Source organism: Falco biarmicus, chromosome 5 (genome assembly GCF_023638135.1).
Source record: "Falco biarmicus isolate bFalBia1 chromosome 5, bFalBia1.pri, whole genome shotgun sequence".
In the NCBI taxonomy this organism is placed as follows: domain Eukaryota; kingdom Metazoa; phylum Chordata; class Aves; order Falconiformes; family Falconidae; genus Falco; species Falco biarmicus.
Window position 1 is genome coordinate 84,957,433 of NC_079292.1, and position 22,212 is coordinate 84,979,644.

Genomic DNA, 22,212 nt, shown 5'->3' on the forward strand with positions numbered 1-22,212 from the left:
TTTTTACATCCTAGTCTTTAAGATTCCATCCTCTTGGGTCACGTAAATATATTAGTGTCCTCTTTAGAATTGGTCTATAGTCAGTTTTTGGATGGTAAATACGGATCACTGTGTATTTTGAATTCTTTCCGGGAGTGTATTTACTGGGGGCTGTTGGGCTATATGTTCCCATTAATGCAGCCCGTGCATTCAAACACATGCCAGGAGTCAAGAAATTACTTGGCTTCTCATGTCAGTTGAGTAGCTGTTCTGCTGGCATCGGTACTCAAACATGCAAGCGAACTAAAGACCTAACAACAGTAAGGTAGTTTCCATGTGCGGTTAGGATAGTTTGTGACCTTCATAAATGCATTAAATCGATGCACTCATGAAGATCACCACTGTACAGATAGCTAATATAAGCTCGGTGGATCATACATGAGGGATAAATAGCTAATAAATCAAAGAAAACATTTTAATTGTTATTATTATGTAATAATTGCTGAAACAAAAATAAATATTACCTCATGAATTCCAAAGTGAGCATAGGAATCAAAGTAATAATCCCTGGATGTCATCTCTTCTGGATTGATAAGCTTTGCCATCTTGCCTCGGCCAGGGCAGCTTGGTTGCAATGGAACATGTATGACAGATTGAACTGGCTTTGGAACGACGGTAGGCTGAGGAGGCTGGGATGGGATGGGGCAAACCTAGGAAAAGATGGAATATTGTTAAAAGACATAATTAAAAGAAAATGTTTCTCTCTACATAGCATAGTGATATTGTTGTAACGAGCTAGGAGATAGTAAGACCAAAGACATTTGGGGTATCATAAGTGAAATTTAGGCTGCCTTCCGTTCCTGGCTGTATAAATTATCTTTTCCATCTTGGAAAATTTCCTTAATGTCTTTTTCCTTGATGTTCCAGATACCTACACCAGGGCAGAGTAGTGGCACATTATTGGTGTTGGCTGAAGTGGGTGACTTCAAATATTGACACAAGGCAGTTAAGAGTTAGGTTTTCTCCTTTAAGTGTCTTTTTTCTGTCAAACTACCACAGCTTTGTGAGAGATAACTTGTGATAAACAAATAGTTCCCCTGCAAAGAAGAGCTCATAATCAAAGCATTTTGAACAGAGTGTTGCCAACAAAAAGGACAGGATTCACAACTGATTCATAATTGTCGGGTAATGTATCTGGCTGTATTGATGTGGTAGATCTGAGAATGCTCACAGCATCTGAAAGTCCCTGACACTATCTGAAAGTCTCTCAGCATGTCCAGAGAGCATCATAGGGAGCTGTGTGGGATATGTGATCCCTAATTTAGTTTCCTGTTGCTGGGAGATGCAGGAGTTATTTATTACCAAGACCTGGCTTACTGCATTTTTCCTTGCATATTGCATCTCCATCGCCAATATTTCAACAGACCCAGAATGCTTACACCTCTTGCACCCAGATTTGACACTTGTAGCACCCGAGACAGAAGGTCGAATGCTTCAGTTATGGTCTGGCCCATGAGCACATCTACATGCTTAATGTGAGCAAAATGCTAAAAACTGAGAAAGATTGAGCAAGATGCTACAGCTTAAACATGTGCACTAAGTCACCTGCAAATTATGGGTCAACAAATTCACATATTGAGAAGGTCAGTCCTGCTTAAAATATGTCACCTCCTTTTATACTTTTTTTTTTAATATAAATTATTTTAAGATTTAGTAGTTTCCCAGTGGGGACCAGATTTGCCCGAGCTTCTCCTAAATACTTTCATAAAGTTCACTTTGTGTTCTATAGCTTGATACTGCAAGACATCAATTCCTTGTACTCTCTCTGAATAGCATCAATTAGCCTAGTTTAGTTTACTTCAATATATAAAAAAACCCCACACATTTTTCCCTTGTTCATTTGAAGATTTAAACATGTCACCTTTTCATGTTTTCTTTGGTCCATCTGTGAAAAGTGAATACTAGTAGTTGACGTCCCTGTAACACCTTTCATCCCCAAAGATCCAGAAGTGCTTTATTTATACATCTTTTCCATTTCTGATGTTTTTGACTTGATCACCTCACCCAGTCCACCTCCCATGCAGAATACAATTGTTTCCAATTGGTATTTGTATTTCTGTCCTGTCTTGTTTCAAAATGTCCACCAGCAGTCATTTCCCTTCAGAAACTGTTTCATTGCCTGTTTGTTGCAAGCAACACCTTGATAGCTCATTCTGTCAAACTGTTGCTTGTAATATTCAAACCTGCCAAATCTAACCCTGGTACTTTTAATTACATACTTGGGGTTATATCCTAACGTCTTTCTCTGTTGGTGTACACGTGTAGGTGTACTATACATTTCTGCAGTTACCCTGCCCTGCAGTCCTTTCTGTATTTGTCTGCTGTCTACAGACTTGAACTGTAGATGTTAGGAATTTTGTTTTAATTTAATACGAACTCTGTAAGGTCTTACACTTTTCTCCTGAATCTTGTCCTCCACTTCATTTTACAAGCAAAATACGTAAATATAACAGTCACTGAACTCTTCATTCTGTTCCTGTCTTAGGTAAGAATGTCTCCAGAAACAAGACAGTACATCACAGGCAGTCGCTACCTACTGCAGAGAAGATCTGTCAGTTTTTGTAAATGAAACCAAAGAAGTATTAGCATTTCTATTGCTGTCTAAAGATACAGAATGAACCTAAATTCAGCAGCTCAGGCTAGGAAAGTTGTCTGAATTGTGTTGTTTGCTGTAAAGGAATTAACATTGTTATGTCACAGTCTGCAAGACAGCTGAATTCTGCTGCAGCCCAGGAGTGGCAGGGTAATGTCTATTAAGCTACTGAGCCAGCATTAGACTCACAGTACTTTTCAGGTTTATCTAAAGTACCTGAAGACTTACTGCTCTCAACTGTCCATCTACACCTCTGCCAAAGAGTACATGGCCCATGTAGCAGAAGAAATAGAAACCTGTTAGGTCTGCTCCTCAGCTGTCTTGGTTTTTAGCCAAGCAGCCCGTGGTGAAATGTGTTGATGGTGGTTGTGAGACAATGTTAGGCTGCTAACACCATCAGGTCATGCCCTGTTCATCCTGTGCTATAGGTATCCCAGCCTCATGCAGAAGGGGTAACAGAAAACCATACAGAGGTGGTGATCTTCTCAGCCAGCAGCACTCTGTCACAGGGACCCTAAGCCAGCTGCTTCCTTTCTTTTTTAGGCATATTAACACAACACAGACCTTTCAAATTAAAAAATGTTAATTTTTGCAACATCTGTAATACCCACTGCTATAATTTCTGTGTGTAGCACTGTAATTCTGAAACGCCAAGGCAAGGTCACAATTACAAGAGTGATTTTGACACTGGGGCTCAGGAAATCCCTCTGTCATCGATTTGCTATAGACACTGTGAACAATTTCAGTCAAGAATAACTGATGTCCTATGGAAAAAAAAGAACAAACTAGGGAAAACATAGAAATACAGTGGAAAATTAATAATAAAAATAAAGAAATGTAATGAAAGCTATTATTTGTATCGGAAACAATTAAGTCTTCAGGTGTACAGCTCTGTGCTTGCTAAACTAGAAACAGCTAAGCTTTTAGTGATATGGTATAACTGCTTCAGAAGAAAACATGCCTTCAAGAGAAAAGCTATCAAGGAAAGACAGCTTCCTGTATACTTTCCAGAACGAAAAGAATCCTTAAGATGATTTACAAGCTTAGCACACATATACCCTATCTGTCAGATACAACTCATCTTTTTAATGACTCCTGAAAAGGGAAAGCATCTGGGCTGGGGGTAAACCTTACATCAATGAAAAAAAAATCTAACAAATTCTGTCTGAATAAACCATATTCATTACAAAAACAGATTCCAGCCAGCTGCACACAGTTCCAGAACACTGGCGGCTGTTAATGCAGACGAAGTTTGCAGGAATGCAAGCAGCTGCCTCAGAGTCTATTAATCACTGTGTTAAACCTGCAGCCCTCTATCTTTTCATCTCCCATTTGCTCCTGAAGATCGAGTTGGAGGGTCTCGAGAATCTGAGAAACAATCTTTTTCTACCATTTTTATGGGACTTAGGTCCTGCTGCTCTGTGCCATTTCAACACTTAAGTCAAAGGAAATTAGGGAAATATTTTCCTATTTTTAAAAATCAAACAAATTTTCTTTCCTCCATCTTTGTGGACAAGGTTGGTAGATTACAGATGCATCAAAGGTATTAGCACGAAGGACTGCTTTTTTAAAAGCTTTGAACTCTTACAAAAGGCAAGGTTCATAACCCTCGTTCATTTCTCAAAATCTCACATCTGAACACACCAATAGGCACTTCATTAACAGATGTGACTTTCAGATATGTGGAGTTGCCCATGTGCATCAATAGAAACTGTTGAAATTCTTCTTTCTTGAAAACATAAGTCAATGGACTTATAAGGCTATTTGGGTGTACAATTTCCATAATACAAAAGAGAACTAGGTCTTCAAAAATCATAGGCTATTTTGAAAATTTGAGCCTTTGAGATATATCCATCTGCCTAGAGAGAGGCAGGATGGCGAAATATGCCCAACTAATTTTTTAGGAGGTTTGTGACAAAAGCAGAAGTATGTAGAGTGAAAATAAACTTGAATGTCAATGTTCATTTCTTGATAAGGTACATATTTTCAGGAAGTAGGGCCTTCAAAGATCAGTAAAGAATGTTTGCCTTTCATTGTGGATGTGTTTTTTCTTCGTGGAGAGTTTATGTTGTGATATTTCTCATAATCAGGATGAAATAGCCAGTTCCTCAGGAGCTATAAATCCACTTTCCAATTGACAAAAATTAAGCTCAGTTTATTTTAAATTACAGATAACTATGAGTTCAATGCAACTGCAAATCTTTCTAAACTCTGAAACTGCAAATCTAGCCAGACATACTCTGTAAGAAAATTGGGAAAGAGAAATGGTTCTAAAAACTGCTTGCTCTGAAGCTACTCTTTTTTTCAGACACTTCAAAACTAAGCACTGCTTGGAACTTTCTGCATTGAGTGTCTGAAGTGCCAGACCAATCTGTCATAGACAAACTTGTCTGTTTATTAACAGCAGGAAACCCATTGTCCTTTAGAGACCAGTATAGCTTAGAGTACATTACAGTTGCTATGTGCTATCCCTAAGGAGATGATGATAGTAAAAATGTTGGAAAACACTGAGGCATGTTTTGAGACTCTATTGTTTGCTTTAGAATAAAGCCTCTGTCCAGAACAACTGAGACTGAACTGTTATACAAGGAACTTGATTATACACCGAGTGTCCAAATCCTCAAAAAGTCAAAGATGCAAGTAGGTCTTCAGTATGATAAAGTCACGGTTGGCATATTAGGCTGCATAAAAAATAACACTGAGTAGCAAGAAGGAATGCAGAGATCACAAAGGTTTGCAAATCTGTTACTTTTTGTTTGAAAGTTAGAAAGGAATTAGGTATCTAAAGTACAAGATAGGAACTGTGATACATTTGTGGATCTGACCCAGAGTGCTATATACTGTCAAGAATCTTAATGGGGATTATCTACTGGGGAAGAGCCAGAATCTTCTTAGTGACAATTCACAAATTAAGCAATTAAATTTCCAGTTGGGTACAATTCTTCCCCCTAATAGAGGTTAAGCACTGAAACAAATGCTTAGAGGGTTTGTGGGGTCTTCAACCTTGTAGACTGCAAAACTCAGCTGGAGAAGGTCCTTAGCAGCCTGATCTAGCTTTAAAGTTATCTTTTATTTGAGCAGGATGCTGGACTAGGTGACCTCCAGAGGTCCTTTCCACCCTTATTATTCTATGATAGTAAGACATGGGACAGATATTTGTACTGCGAAGGAGATACAGGTGGCAATATCAGAATAGACTTGTAAACCTGAGCCTAGTATGGATTATGAGGTAGGTTATAAATTCAGGTTTATAGATTTGCACACACAATAGGAACAGAACCTGTTTTCATGGGGTTAAACTGCACACTATGAGAAGAATAAAGGACATGACATCCGGAAATGAAAAGCTGTTGAAACTACCTGTAGCTGTATTGGACTGAAATGATAAGAAATGAGTTGACAGAATGCAAGGATGGGCATGAGCTAAGTATCTGTAGCATTTATAAAAGTCTGAGCAGTTCTAGACCATTCTGTGTGCCAGTGCAGGTAATAAAAAGGTTCTTCATCCAACCTGCCCTCTTGACGACTTCCTGCACGTTACAGTGCACCTTGGGTACAACAGAACAAAACAAGGGATAAACTGTAGTTATGGACATTGATGTTTAATTGAAGTTGTGTTTCTTTTTTATAAAGATGGAGATTTTTGCAACGTGTGTAGAAGTAGTCCAGTGCAGGGCATGAACAGTCCTAGTTCAGCATAGAACAGAAGGAAATATGAGATGAATGTATTACTATTCACTGAAATGTACTCTTTGCAAAGTACCTCATGAAAGGACAGCAAAGCATTATTTGAAAAGTGCCGAGAGGTATGTTTCCTTAGGACAAAGTTGCATTTTGATCAACTTTGGCATATGGTAGATCTAATGTCCATCTAGTGTCACAGATTTAAATGCAACACCTGGGTTTACAAGGTCCCTGTTACAGGGAACAGCTGGAGAAATGCCTGGTGCTTTCACATTTACTCTGTTGTTTAGAACAGATGGTCTATCATTAGACTCTGTTCCCCATCTGTTTGAAGCCCCTTAAGCCTCATGTGGACTGAGTGAAAGCTGCACAATTAGGAGTTTCTCAAATGCTGGTTAAACTCTCAAACATGATTCTATTGAAGTCAGAGACTTCCAAAGGTTCAGCTCAGTGGGGACTCACATTTTACAGAATCACAGAATGGTCAGGGTTGGAAGGAACCTCCAGAGATCATTTAGTCCAACCCCTCGATAAAGCCCACAACCTCTCTTGGCTGCCTGTTCCAGTGCTCTGCCGCCCTCAAGGTAAAGAAGCCTCGGGGTCCTGACGTATTCCTGAGGGCTGGCCTTGGCAGTTAAAGACTGAAGCAAGGGTGGCATTCAGTAACTCTGCCTCCTTTGTATCCTTCATCACCAGGGCACCCACCTCATTCGGCGGAGGGCCCACATTTTCCCCAGTCACCCTCTTCCTACTGATGTACTTGAAGCAGCTCTTCTCATTGCCCGTGACAACCCTCAACAGATTTAATTCCAAACAGACCTTAGCCGCCTTTGTTGCATCCCTGCATGTTCTGACAACGTTGCTATATTCCCCCCAAGTGGCCTGTCCCTTTTTCCACATCCTGTGAACTTCCTTCTTCTGTTTGAGGTTTGCCAGATGCTCCTTGCTCACCCGTGCAGGTCTCCTGCCCCTTTTGCTTGATTTGTTACTCATAGGGATGCACCTACCTTGAGCTTGAGGAAGTGATGCTTGAATATTAGCCAGCTCTCTTGGACCCTTGTACCTTCTAGAGCCCTAACCCATGGGGTCCCTCCACATAGGTCCTTGAAGAAGCCAAAGTTGGCTCTCCAGGTCTACAGTCCTGCTTCCTCCATGCAGGATCCTGAACTCCACCGTCTCATGGTCACTGTAGCAACGTTGCCCCCAACCTTCACATCCCAATCCAGTCCTTCTTTGTTTGCTGGTACAAGGTTCAGCACCTCATCTCTTCAGGCCCTCCATCATCTGTGTCAAAGTTATCATCGGTGCTCTCCAGGAACCTCCTGGACTGCTTGTGCATAGCTGTATTATCTTTTGAGCAGATACAAGGGTGGTTGAAGTCCCCCGTGAGAACCAGGGCTGTATCGTGAGGCTACATCCAGTTGTCTGTAAAAGGGCTCATAGACTTTCTCTTCCTGAGCCGATGGCCTGTAGCTAACACCCACAACAGTGTCACCCACGTTATCCTGCCCTTTAATCCTTACCCACAGGCTCTTGACTCATTCTGCATCCACCCCTAGGCAGATCTTGATACATTCCACTTGCCCTCTCACATAAACAGCAACTCTACCACCCTGTCTTGCTGGCTTGTCTTTCCTAGGAAGTACAGAGCCATCCCTGACAGCATTCCAGTCATGCGAACTATCCCACCATGCTTCTGTAATCGCAGTGACATCATGGCCCTGTGAACACACGCAGATCTTTTAATTTCTCCTGTTTATTCCCCACACTGTGTGCGTTGGTGTACAGGCATTTCAGAGAGGCAATGAAACGTGCAGGTTTCCCAGGAGGCGTGCAAGAGGATCCACCACAGCCATGCACACCTTTGAGGTGTTTGGCCTTCTGGTACTCCTCTTGGGAGGCAGCTAAGGAATAGATATCTCTTCTCTGGTTGGCCTGCCTTATTCCCCAGTTGGATGTGATGGTGTGAGTATTGCCACTTTGGACCACAGCCCTTGAGTCCTTCGGCTTAAGGAGTGCCTTACCAAGCTGACCAGCCTGCTGCTGAAGCTTCACTCGTATCTTTTAGACTGGTGGACCCCATCCATCCCTAACAGATTATAGTCAAAGAACATTTTAGAACCATTGTCCTCTGGTGGATAATATTAAAAGCAAAGTACAGATGGCTAAGTTAGTTCTTCATTTCATGTGGTAGAGACTAAGTTACTGCAGTCAATATGGAAATTAATCTTCACATATAACCATGCTGTTCCCTCCCAATATAAGCATACAGACTTGTTACACTGCAATGGTCTCTGTCACGTGAGTCAAGAATCTGAAAGGTAGAGAATTAAACAGAGGAGAATTATAGCACTCACGAAAGGGGCAAGCTGTGATGTTCTGCAGCTAGATGTTCTAGGATTTTTTTTCCATTTTTCAGTGTAATCAGGAATGGAAGAGGTGGATATACTCAAGCACACGTTATTTTCATGCAAGATTGACACATATAAGAAATCTGACAGGCCGAGGAATAAAGGCTAGACCAGACATCAGGGCTACACTGTTTCTGAGAGACATTCCAGTCTTCTCAGCCTTTTCCTGGCCCAGTACCATGTAACAGGACAGTTAGGAACAGCTTTCTAATGGAGGTCTTCTGAATTTGGTTCCTTGCTAAAAAGTATGGGCTTTTTGGTTGCTGTATGTTACAGCAGCCTTTCTCCCATTCCAGAATCCAGTCTGAAAAGTTGACTGGTGTGTAGATCGCAGACCAGTGCAGCCAGCAGCTCTCACAGGTTGCAGCTTCTGGTCTCGTGAAGATTTACAGCTACATCTGACATGATAACACTGCAAGTTCCTGCTTTCCACTGGGACATCCCATCCCTTTCAAGGATTCATGTAAGGCAAATAAAACCAAATGATGAAAAAACACCCCCTTCCTACCTTTCTGTTCTTTTAAGCTTCTCATTTTCTGACTAAAGAAGGTGAGAATTCCATTTAATTTCATCATTCTTCGTTTGTTTGGTAGAAGCTGAGACACTGCAGTAGTGAAAAACAGGAAGATGCCTTAGCAAGTGGTCCTCAACCTATCAATGTTGACTGGGTGGAATTCTGTTATCATCATGGGAATTTAAAATTAAAAACTGAGGTCAACTATGAGAGCTAAGAACGTTATTGCCAGCCATTTGTTACATAATTGGCGTTACTTCTATCAACATTTGAAGTGCACCTAACCCTAAAATAGCCGTTAAAGGTCAGGGAGTGCTTAAATCAACTGATCCCCTTGGAATGCTTTCCCTGCTCTTCCATTTAATTATCCAGGCGAAAAAAAACCAAAACAAAACCCACCACAGTAGGTATAAAGTATGTTGTGTGTTTTTCTGCAACAGACATTTCCTTCTGAGATTTCTGGGGTTTAGAAGTTTTGACAGATCTCTTTGCAGCACTACATCCAAAAGTCTCTAGAACAAAAGCAATCAAGATGCACAGACAGAACAACAGGCTGTTTCCCCTTGTTATGACAGGGCTATTAGAGGCTTAGCTTTTGTCTGGTTCAGAGAGAAGGTATGAGGTGTGTCTATTGCCTGTCTACAGTTGAAAGAGGAAAAGCTGATGGAATTTTCCATTTGAACTAGGCTATAGCCTCTGGGAAATAAAGAGCTTTTCCAAGTTTAGTGTCATTTTAGTTCTGATTTGCCTTTCAGGGAGCTGCACAAGGGGAAGAAATATCTCTGCATTAATAAAATGCATCAGGTCTTCCAGCTGATTTTAAAGTATTGGTCAAAAACTCAAGGAATCTAAAAATAAATTGTTCCAGTTTCATTCCTGGGTACTCATTGCAGAGTCACCTCTATATTTGATAGTGGCAGTTGTTAACATTAAATACTTACTGCTTGCACTGATACTAATCTTTTAATGTCCCATCTTGCCCGATCAGGGAGGCACTTCTATACCAACAAGTAACACTCAGATACAACGTGCTGTTCAGGCCCCAAACTCACACTGCCACTTTCAACTCCCATTCAGGTTTGGCACAGCAGAGTGAGAAGGTTGTGAAGGTGTCATATGGCTGGAACAGCACTGGCTTAAACTGCAGTTGTTAGTCTTCCTCTTCCCCTTCCCCTTGTATTCTGCAGTACAAGTAGCCATGGGATGGAAACCCTCAGATTTACGTGTGGCTGTCTGAGTAAAGTCTTCAAATCCTGTCCATCCAGCACTAGTTCTAGGGCACCTGGGCACTGTGAGGCAATAGCTGGAACAAGGGTAAAGGTTATTCCTGTGTGCACATGAACACTGGTAGTTCAAGGTTCCTGGTGAGTAATGTTCTCTGCTGCTTGGGTAGATTTGGCATTTTGCAATCAAATAGGATGATGAAATTGTTCCGTGCTACATTTCCCTAGGAGTAGTTCAAAGCCTATATCGTTATTTAGCAAGTCACAATTCAGTTCCTTTTCCTCCTGTAATGTGGGCCTTAGTAAAGAACGAGGCAGTTTTCTAGGACTGCCTTTGTGCAAACTTGTTGGACTAGCTGGGAGGGGGATTTAGATTTCTCACTGTTCTGTCCTTGCTGGCCCCTTCCCTCCTATGTGCATCAAAGGGGACTCACCAGTGTCACCTTAACATTTCTTTTCTATGGTATAGCTCACAGTGTAGACAGACTGCACTGGAGAATAAAGACTGCCCTTCCCCTCCTCTGCAGAGTCCAATATTCAGTGTGCAAGGCCCTATAAAAGAAGTCTCCAAAATGTGTGGTGGGTCACCCAGGTAAGCTGATGTAACTCCACATAAATTCAAATTACAGACTATCATCATGGCTATGAAGCCATGAATGGTGCATAGGGATCTATAGTTAGAGCATTAGGTGCCTGTTAACAAATGATATTTAGTTGTGTTTTAAGGATGACTAGGCAATTCTTCTCTTTCTTTGGGGGAAAGAAAAAAATTAAGGTCAAGGTCATTTTCTGAGGCATGAAACCCTAGCTTTGTTAGCTATTTTTACTTTGTGATCAACTACAAGCTAGGGAAGACATGCTACTGTTACCTGGAAGCAGCCAGCAGAAATGTAAACGTGACTGATTGCTTTTATTCATCTCCAAGTGAAGAGAGATATTCATGTGCCAAATTACTTTAAAACGCCTCACATCACAAGGCACAGCTTGTTGTAGAAATAGCAACAGAAGTTATAGGAGTCTGTACCGAAAATATCAAAGTTGAACGCAGTGAAGAGGAAGAGTGTGTTGCAGATCATTGCTTAAGGAGTTATGAAGCTGCAAAGCTAGAGAAGTGTGAACTTTCCATTGTGGTTTTCTTATTGGTTGCTCTTATCATTGCTGCTGCATAAGTGCCTGCCTTAGTGAATAGTCAGGGTTCTAATGATGTACAAATAATGCACAAGTGATATAGCCCCTTATGAGAAACTCCTCGATGTGGACATAAAATAGAAAGAAAACAAAAATAGCTTGCTACTTTAAAGCTGTTTTACATCACCCTGACAAGCGCATTAAAGTCTATCGAGAAAAGCAGGGGGAGGAGGCTACAGCCCCCATTATCAATGCTCATGATGTGTTTCTTGTGGGGGAAGTAGCTGTACCACTGGTCAGCCTCTTCCCCACCCCATCATCATCTTGACTGACTCTCTAGTGACAGGGAACAGGAACCAGAAAGTGCTAATCAACTATAAACCCAGTTATTTTTAGGCCCTTTCTCAGTATCAGGCAGTACACTGAAATTCACATAAAAAGTAGAGCTCTGCTATATTTAGAGGCTAATTATTAACAAAAATAACCAGAGTATTCTATCTGCACAAATTATTTTCTTAAATTAGCAGAAAATTTAATGGAAGCCCTCCTCTGCTTAGCAAATTTCTAACACGTTGATCCCTGAAAGTCACTTTGAATCTCGTACCCCAGTCATTCTCTTCCCCTCTCACTGAGCTTCAGGTGTTTCACAACAGTTCTAGGAAGACATTATATTCTGGAAGCTTTGCTGAGCTTTAAGATGGAGGAGGGGAAGAACTTCCAGTTGATCACCTACTCCATGTCCTAGCCAAGCTTTTGATTTACTCTTCAGTGTAGTTTCAGGTGTAGTTCAGCTCTAGAGGAGGTCTTTGCCTAAGAAGTACCCAGGTTTATCTATTATTACTTTCTAAACTCTGCAGTATAAATGAGGACAGAAAGGAGCACAAGATGGAGAAATGGCAGTTCCTGAGCTGAAGTGCCAGAGAAAATCAGCACACTGATTTACACAGTTCAGTGCTGCTTCAAAACCACCAGCAAACAGGCACCACCACTGAAGAGAAGTCCCATATTTGGCACTTTCATTTGTCAATTAGCAAAAAATCTGTTTCCCAGCACAGAGCAAAGATACCCTGCCAGTCCTTTAGAGCTGTAGCTCACTGGGTCTTAATATGTTACAGCACAGATTTTCTCTTGATCACCTGTCATAACAAGGCTGGCAGGTTTTTTTGTCCTCTGTTGATTTTAAATTAATTTCACTGTGTGACTTTGAAGGTGTCAGCCATCATTTAGTGTGGATTATCAGAGTATTGCATCCCCTGGTGACTGATTAAACCCCTAGAGGTAGAATGTGACTCTCTGAATCAACTCCTAAAATGCAAGAAGTCTCACTGGAGATTGGCAAGGGCAACGTGTCCATGGAACTCAGGGAATAACACAGGATGTGACTGACCACAGCTGTGTCAAGATAAACGTAACTTCTTTGCAACAAAGGGGACTAGATGGTGGCCGTTGTTACAGATAAGCAACTATCAACAGTGGAGTGGTTGCCAAATTTGCTTGCTGACAGATAAAACTTTAAAGAAGCCTGAAGACAACATCCTGGGCATAGTATTGAATGAAACAATTCCTTTGGTTTAGGAATCTTAGAAACAGTAGAGCAAAGAATGTTTCTCCTATTGAAACTGAGTTGAAACCAGAGGTGAAACCATTCTGGATTTGAAAGATGCTTTCTTCTGCATACCTGTGGCTGAGCAGAGTCAAACCCTCTTTCCCCTTGAATGGGAGAACCCAACCACTGGAAGAAAAATGCGGTTATGCTGGCTGTGCTCCCACAAGGTTTCAAGAACAGCTCCACTCTGTTTGGTAATGTACAGGCAAAGGAACTGGAGGCATGCAATGCAGATACCCCAATATTACTTTGCTTCAATATGAAATAAAATGAAAATTGATGGAAGCTCCGATTTTAGGCTTTGGCTCTATGTACATGAAGGACAGGACAGCAGGTGGCATTGGGAGCATTAACTCAGCTGCTTGGTGATTGGAAGTGGCCAGTTGCTTACTTTTCTAAAAAATTAGATCAATCTACAATTAGTAAAGTCTGGCCTACTTGCCTTTGAGCTGTAGCTGCCACAGCATTGCTAATTGAAAAGTAATTAAGAAAATGCCAACCAAAAACTGTCCTAGTGCCCCATGCAGTAACAGCAGTTCTAGAACAGAAAGGACATCACTGGGTCTCTCCTAGTTGACTAGTAAGATACCAAGCAGTACTGCTGGAACAAGATGATACAAGTCTTGAAATAGTAACCTCCCCGAGTCCTGCCCCGCTATTGCCCCTGACAGAACAAGAATCTTATCTTGGGAAATAGGCAGACAGACACAGTGGCAAGAAGGGTGGCAATAAAAGGGTCAATACTATGAGCACCAATACCTGAAAGAAAGAAAATGGGTTTGGAGTTATCAAAATATACAGAAAAGGAAGTCAAATTGGCTGAAATACTAAAGTGTTGCAAAAATCCTGATAGTGGGCGATACCTGATCATCAAATATTAATATCTACAAGAATGATGGAAAAAAAAAAAAAGTCATGCAGAAGATGCATAATGAAACCCATTGGGGAACAGAAGCCTTAGTAGATAGTACCAAAAGATATGCAGTAGGACCAAAAATGCAGTCCCTTGTTGCCACAGAACAAACAAACTGGCAAGTTGCAATAAGGCTTTACTGTGGGTCAGATTCTACTGTCCATGCTGTTTCTTCATCCTCCTCAGGCCAGACCACACTGCTCCTTGTCTCTGCTACATCCCCATTCTTCCTTCTCTGAGCTCCTCCTCCATCCAACAGCTCTCTCTTCTACCATCCTCAGGGCTATTTAACCACCTAGCAGGAACAAGCTACAGCTGCACATCATCCATGTCAATCAACCCACTGCCGCTGAGGCAAGGCCACAGCTGCATGTTATCGGTGCTAATCAGCCCACTGCCTGCATTCCTCTACACCTTGTGGACATGAAGAAGTGCCAGGTGTGCTGTATGAATAATCCTAAAATCCAAAAGAAACCACCAGCATGACATGTGAAGAGAGGAATTGCTCCTGGGGAACAAACAGATTTTTCTAAGTTACCGAGGTGCAGTCAGCGTAAGCATTTGCCTGTTTTAGTAGATACCTTTTCAGGATGCCCAGAAGCTTTCCTTTGCACTACCAATTGGGTGAGAAAGGTTGCTAAGGTAATATTAAAAGAAATAATTCCTAGATTCGGGATTCCAGAAGGGTTGTCCTCTGATAAGGGACCCCAATTGGTCACAAAGATAGTTCAAGGAGTGCCCACATTCCTCTAGTTTAAGTTAGATTTGCACACCCCTTGGAGACCACAGCCTAGCGGGAAAATAGAAAGGCTGTATCAAACAATTAAGAGACAAATAACAAAACTGTACCAGGAAACCCCTACGGAATGGATTGAGGTTTTACGTTGGCCCTACTGAGAATTAGGATTGCCCCTAGAACAAAGGAAGGGGTAAGCCCATTTGAAAGCTTATATGGGGAATCATACCCAGCTAGCGGCCTGACCACAAAAGAGAACCAAATACACATTAAAGGTGAACAAGTGCTAAGGAGATATTTAAACTCTCTCTCATGAACCTTATCCTCCTTACATAGATACATAAATCAAAGAGCTCCTTTGCCTTTGGATTTGCCAGTACATCAGTTTCAACCAGGAGATTTGGTTTATCCCAAAAGCTGGAAAGATGAACCATTAAAAGAAAAGTGGAAGGGACCATATACTGTTTTTTTTTATTGACTGCCTATGCAGCAGTGAAATTAGGAGTCGACTACTGAACATGTTATACCCAGGTGAAGAAAAGCACCTACAACTAAACAATGGGCGACTGAACAATCGGTAGACTGTGAATTAAAATTTTCTGAAGTTTAATGCACTGTACAAGGGATTTTGAAAAATCATATCTTGACTTAGATTATACTTAAGGATTAATTTTCTGTTGTTTGCATGCTAGTGATAGGAACTGTAGTAGTAATAGAGTGCCTTCAGAAAAATATTAACATCCTTGTAAAGAGAAATAGTATTATAAATTGCTATTCTTTACTTAGTTATAGTGATAGGACAATGCAGGAGCCCTGAGAGGCAGACATTAAATGACCCTTGGGAGGAACATATGTATTTTTAAACTGATACAGAAAAAAATACAAATAATACACAGAACCAGTTGCTGAGTCTGTATACACTTCCCAGAAAGCTTGGCAAGAGGAATGCCTTTCTAATGTATCTTGGGGAGAGTTATGAACAAATACATCCTTTAATATGAGCCGAGGAATAAAAGAACAGGAATGTGAAGTAACTATCCCTGATCTCCCAGAAAAAATTATTCCACTTTTTTCCAAAGATGCACTTCCCAAAAGGAACAGGTAAATTAGATTGACATGCTGTTAGCGTCTAAGGTGTGTGTGTGTACTCAAGTGATAGAATATCTAAGATGAGACACAAAAAGATGGCACTTCTATTGGCATTGCTGAAACGTGGAAACGGCTGACCTCTTAGGGATCAGATTTGAGTTCATGGGTAAAGAAAGTGATACACATTGTGATTGGAAGAGTTCTAATATTTGTAATATTAGGTATTATATGAATTATATGTGTATATGTATTAATCCAGTGTACATGGAGATGTTGTTTGATCTTGGGTGGACTGCTTAATAAAAAGATGATACTAATAGAAGGGAAAAATACACATTCTTCCCTTATACAGTCTCAAAGGGGGGATTTGATACAAGAATTATTTACTTTAAAAAAGAAAGAGAGAGAAAAAGAAGAAATACGTAAATACCTATAGTGAAAAACAAGAAAGATTTTGAAAAACAGGGGATGTTAATTAATCCTTACAAACAGTTAACAAAACATGCCCTTGGGAGAGGAATAGATGCCACAAATATATCAAGCTGGGGCACAACAAGATAAGCTCAAGGAGAACCAAATGGTTAATGAGACTAAACAGCAAATTGTTTAAACTATGTGTGGACTACCCTAATTAGCATACCAAAAGATCCACCCTAGAGCAAAGCAAGCCCCCTACTAAAAAAGCCCCCTCGCCACAGAACATGCCCAGTGAAAAAACGGAGACAAGACTTCTAAGAACAAATGAGAACTAAGTGTGACTGGATGTAATTGTAAACAATTGTTCAAAGTGTATAAAATGTTTTACCATGTGTTAAGAGGGGTGCCAGCTTGGCAGATTTATCATCTAGCACCCATCAATGTGCAGACATGCAATAAACAAATATCTTGACTCTGTGTATGGATTGGCATTCAGCACACCGGGTGAAGAACCCAGATTTGGGAGGACAACTCTACTAAATCAGAAATCCTATGTAACCCAACTGTCTTCAAATAAGACATTAATAAGATGTTCAATATTTAATGTTACACCCTCTGTGCATGGAATATCTAAAAGAAACTGGTCAAGAGAGTATTGGACTCTTAACACCTATCTGCTACTAGTATTTTCATTTGTAATCATTAGAATAAAACTCTTGTGAGGACATTCAAAGTTTTATTTTTATCAGATGTAAAGGGCCCAGCTGTAAATAACTGGAGAGAAAACTGGAAGAAAGCCTTTAACTTGTGCTCAGGAGCTCCAGCTGCTGAAATAAAAATAGCTTTCCTGCTTTACAACCATGGTGGGACAAAAGGTCTGACTGTTCTCTCTTGGCGACCTCAAAGTTCAGGAAGGCACTTCCCCTCCAAATTTACAATGAAGAGTGCATTTTCTCTCACTTCAGGCTTACCTTGGAGTGAGAATGCATGAATTTTACACTGAATAGCTTCAGGTTAGTTAAATCACAAAGAGCCTGCCTTGAACCACCTCTTTGCTCTTCATTAAGTGCCTGTCTCCATCCTGGCTTTTACCATTTGCATTCCCTTTCTTGCTGTTTCCATTTTCATAAGGGGTTGGGTGGTTTGCTCAGCGCTTCCATTGATGCTGATTCATCAGGCACAGTGTGTTATTCTGAGCTGAGAGTGGGCACACGCTTGGCTAAGACCGAATGGAAATCTTTGCCTGATGTATGGACAAAATGTAGAATGCTTTGTCCACAAAACATCAAACCTGTGACTGTTCTGACAGCTGTCAGCACCTCTTTGCAACAAGCAACTGCTGCTTGCACCACACAGCGCCAACCGAAGCCGATCCTTCCTGCAGGACTCAGGCATGCAAGGGCAGCCTGCATTTTGCCACCCCGTTTCTGTGGCTCCCACAGACCATTCCATGCTTTTCTATCAACATCTTATGTGGGTCCTGATTCATCCTTCTTGTGAAAAGCTTTGGCTCTGCCTAGGGCATTCACCAGAGCACATGGGCAGCAAGACCTACATGTATGTGCATGAGTGGTGCATCTTTTCCTTTACTTAGGCAGTCATAGAGAAGCAATTCGAATGCTTGCTGCAGAATCACTACAGACTGCAAAAGTGTCTTCACTCAGAAGAACTGTAGAGCAAAATGGAAATTACTAGAGATAACACGAGCAGAAACGTAACTGGCAGTGGAAAGATCTGTATAACTGGGCTTCTGTTCAAATTAGTCTTGCATTGATGCTGTGTAAATAGGTTGATTAGCATGAAGACTGATGTTCTCAGATGAAAATGCCTCTGACTTGTGATTTTCACTGATTCATGTGACTTTTCTTAACCTGAAAAGCTTAGAGAATGAAGCTCAGCTTTAGAAGGATTTTACTATTCACAATTGTGAAGAATCCTTGAAAACACTGAGTAAAAGTTCCCAGGTACAGAAAGACCTATAAAAGGAATGCATTGACGCAAATTCAGTGTCTTTTTTTAGCCAGTCTCATCACCTTTCCACATACAAGGTTGGCATTATTGTTCTTTAGCCAGAGTATGGGCACAGCATGATGTACAGCAATGCAAAAGTCTTTAATGCACCAACCCCGTCCGTGTTCCAATGGTGGAACAGGCCTTCAGCTTCTCTAGCTTTTTGACCACCAGTGGATGGGGGAAAAGCGAAAAAAAAAAAAAAAAAAGAATAAAACTTAAACTTCATCAAATTCTGTTAGTTGTCTAAGAAAACTGTGAGTCGAAGGACAGGACTGAAAGTTTCACTTGCTAGTTTTCTGGACATTAACATGATCTAAGAAACGGGGCGGGGGCGGGGGGGGGAACAGAAGAGAGAAAAATAATAGAAGCAAAAATAGTGTTTCCCTATAGCCTGCTGCGGGCCATGTCACTGAAGTCAAGATATGCCAAAGCTGATTTGTGTTCTTCATGAATCTCAGGGCCACAAGAACAGCGTTTGGCTCACTCCAGTACTACTCATACCTCATTTGGAAGAAAGAAGCCTTTTTCCCAGTTTGTTTAGTGGTGATTGTTGGAAGATATAATAAATTAACGCAGAGAGTGGGGGGAGATTCAAGGTGATTCAAAGTCTTGTTGACATGGAAAAGTACCATTTTTTTTCCTTTTTGGAACATATCAAGCTTCTTGGGATCCTGTTTCTTTAAAAAACTCTCCTGTTCATGGAATGATTGGCAGCTGAGTGGGATGGAGGAGAAGCATCAGCTCTCATTTCTGAACTGGCTGCACATTCAGAGTTAACGGGGAAGGAGAGCTTTCTGATGGGAAGAAGATTCTAAACATGTGAAAACCAGAATAAAAAAAAAATGGGATTTTCCATAGGACTATGAATCAGGGCACTATCTTTCCAGGACAGTCTGTCCTGGTTTCAACCGGGATAGAATTAATTTTCTTCTTAGTAGCTGGGGCAGTGCTGTGATTTGGATCTGGAGTGAGAACAATGTTGATAGCACCCTGATGTCTTTAGCTGTTGCTAGGGAATGTTTATACTCAGTCAAGGACTTTTCGGTTTCTCAGGCCCTGCCAGCGAGAGGGCTGGAGGGAGCACAAGAAATTGGGAGGGGACCCAGCCAGGACAGCTGACCCAAACTGGCCAAAGGGATATTCCACAGCATAGAGCATCACACTCAGTATATAAACTGGGGCGAGTTGGCTGGGGGCTGCCGATTGCTGCTCATGGATTGGCTGGGCATCACTCAGCGGGTGGTGAGCAAGTATATTTGTTGTGCATCACTTGTTCCCTTTTCTCCCTTCCCTTTGGATTTTATTCCTTTCCCCTTCTCCCTCCTTTCCATTATAATTGTTATTATGGTTACTACCATTATAGGTGTTTTTCCCCTATTTTATTTTATTTTAATTATTAGATTGTTCTTATCACAACCCTGGGGTTTTACATTCCTTCCTGATTCTCCTCTACATCCCTTGGTGAGGGGGGGGACGAGGACAGGGGATGGAGAGGGGAGTGAGCGAGCGGCTGTGCAGTACTTAGTTACTGGCTGGGGTTAAAGCATGACACTGTCATACAAAGGAAAAAACACTGTGTTTGGTCTGTGAGTGTTACTGAAGGTTGGCAGACCAGCCACCTTAGGCTCTACCTAGGATCAAAAGAATGAAAGAGGATTCTTCAAAGTGTGATTCGGGTTTGAGACGGGCAGAGTTGCCGTTCCGAGGTGTTTGCCTCTATTGATTAGACGAGGCAAGCAGGCCACCAACTCAGACACCTTGCTAAAGCATTGGAATTCATGTGATCAGAATCCAGATTCTAGTTCATCCATTAAAACTAAAATAATTACAATAGCAAGTAATAAGGATTTGTTGAACATCGGGAGCCTAACCTAATGAGCTGTGCATATTTGTCAAAACAGCATGGAAAAAATTACTGTTTTCAAGAAGATCCCAGGAGAGTGACCTGAATAACTCTTGAACCTTTTCAGGAACGTAAGCACTGCAAAAGGCTTGTAAAAATGGGTTTTCTTGAGACACTGAATCATTGGAGGTAAAACCATTCAGCACCAAATAAAAACCAGTGCTTATTTTTCTTCTCTTACTGACAACACAGTAATTTGCAGCAGAATTCTGAAGCATGATGTGAGTCAGAGGAATGCACTGTTTTGCCACCAGCAGCACAACTGACACAAATTGTATATCACAGGCAACAAGATTTCTTTTGAAGACCATACCATGAGGAAATTTCTAAATGATTAAAAGATGAAGGAAGAACAAAGGCAACTGATGACAGCCTCTCCTCTACCTCCTTAAAAAGGACCATCTTCATTCAGCCTAGGATTTCTCACCAAAACCAGACGATTAAGAAGGATTTTGATCTTTAATTGGTGTCAGGGATAGTGAAGTCATATCCAGCAGTTAAAAGTTTTAAACTAATGCAAAGTCATAAAAGCTAAATATAGAATTGCTGGCAAGTACTTTAAGTAATTAATTGTCTTGATTTCCTTTGTTCTGGATTGTGCAGACTGTACAATCCAGTGACTGTAATAAATCATTGGTCTTTTTCATTTCATTGAGACCTCAGTTCTTCAGATGTAAAAGAAAACATAGTCAACAGAGATGTGAACATACCCAGCATTTCATAGGGCTGAATGTTTGAGGCAACCCAGGGACTGTGTGCCTTTGTTACAGGTTCCTAAATTTATTGGATTATTCAAATATCAACCAAGGAAAGAAGAAGAATGTAATGCATAAAATACAAAGCTCTTAGATTTCCAATTTTATCGATGTGTTTGATTTTACAGAATCACAGAACAGTTGAGGTTGGAAGTGACCTCTAGAGATCATCTGGTCCAACCCCCCTGCTCAAGCAGGCCACTTCAAGCCAGTTGCCCAGGGCTACAAGGAGGGAGATTCCACAACCTCCCTGGGAAACCAGTGCCAGTGCTCAGTCATCCTCACAGTAAAAAATTATTTCCTGATGTTCAGGTGGAACCTCCTGTGTTGCAGTTTGTGCCCCTTGCCTCTGGTCCTGTCACCGGGCACAACAGGAAAGAGCCTGGCTCCATCCTTTTTGCAACCCCCCTTCAGGTATGTATATACATTAACAAAATAAGATCCTCCTGACCTTTCACTTCTCTAGGCTAAGCAGTCCCAGCCCTCTCAGCCTTTCATCATAGAAGAGATGCTGCAGTCTCTTCTTTATCCTCACGGCCCTTTGTTGGACTCGCCAGTGTGTCCATGTCTCTGTTGTGCTGAGGAACCCACAATTGGACACAGAACCCCAGGTGTGGCCTCCCCAGTGTTGAATACAGCAGAAGGATCACTTTCCTCAACCTGCTGCCAATACTCTGTCTAATGTGGCCAAGGACACCATGAACCTTCTTTGCAGCAAGGGCACACTGCTGGGTCCTGTTCAGCCTGGTGTCCACCAGGATTCCCAAGTCCTTTTCTTCCAAGCTGCTTTCCAGTTGGATTGCCCTCAGCACATATTGGTGCGTGGGGTTGTTCCTCCTCAGGTGCAGGACTTGGCACTGCTCCTTCTCAAACTTCATGAGGTTCCTCTCAGCCCATTTCTCCAGCATTGATTTGCTTATTCCAATATATTTGAATGTAAAATCAGTGTTTGAACTGTTTTCTGGTTTTATTTTCCCTCATGATTTGATGGGTAGAAATGGGTAGAAACAGGCATCACATACCAGATTTCCTCCTTCTGACAAAAATACTAATTCTCTGTTCTTATTTCACTCTTCCTATATACTTCTATAACTCACAGTCCCCTTAATGAAGCTGTAAGTGGTAGTGGCTTTTAAGAGAAACTTTGACCCTCAGTGACCTCTGTGTTTTTAATAGAGATTACACTTG

General features: G+C 41.3%; 1 protein-coding gene across 1 annotated transcript in view; it reads right to left on the reverse strand.

The window, feature by feature from the left end:
* Positions 1-22,212, reverse strand: part of PRMT8 (protein arginine methyltransferase 8) — a 74,255-nt gene that overhangs the window by 35,478 nt on the left and 16,565 nt on the right. The window contains exon 2 of the mRNA XM_056341394.1: positions 504-689. Coding sequence (XP_056197369.1) covers positions 504-689 — 186 coding nt within the window. The remainder of the gene's footprint in view (positions 1-503; positions 690-22,212) is intronic.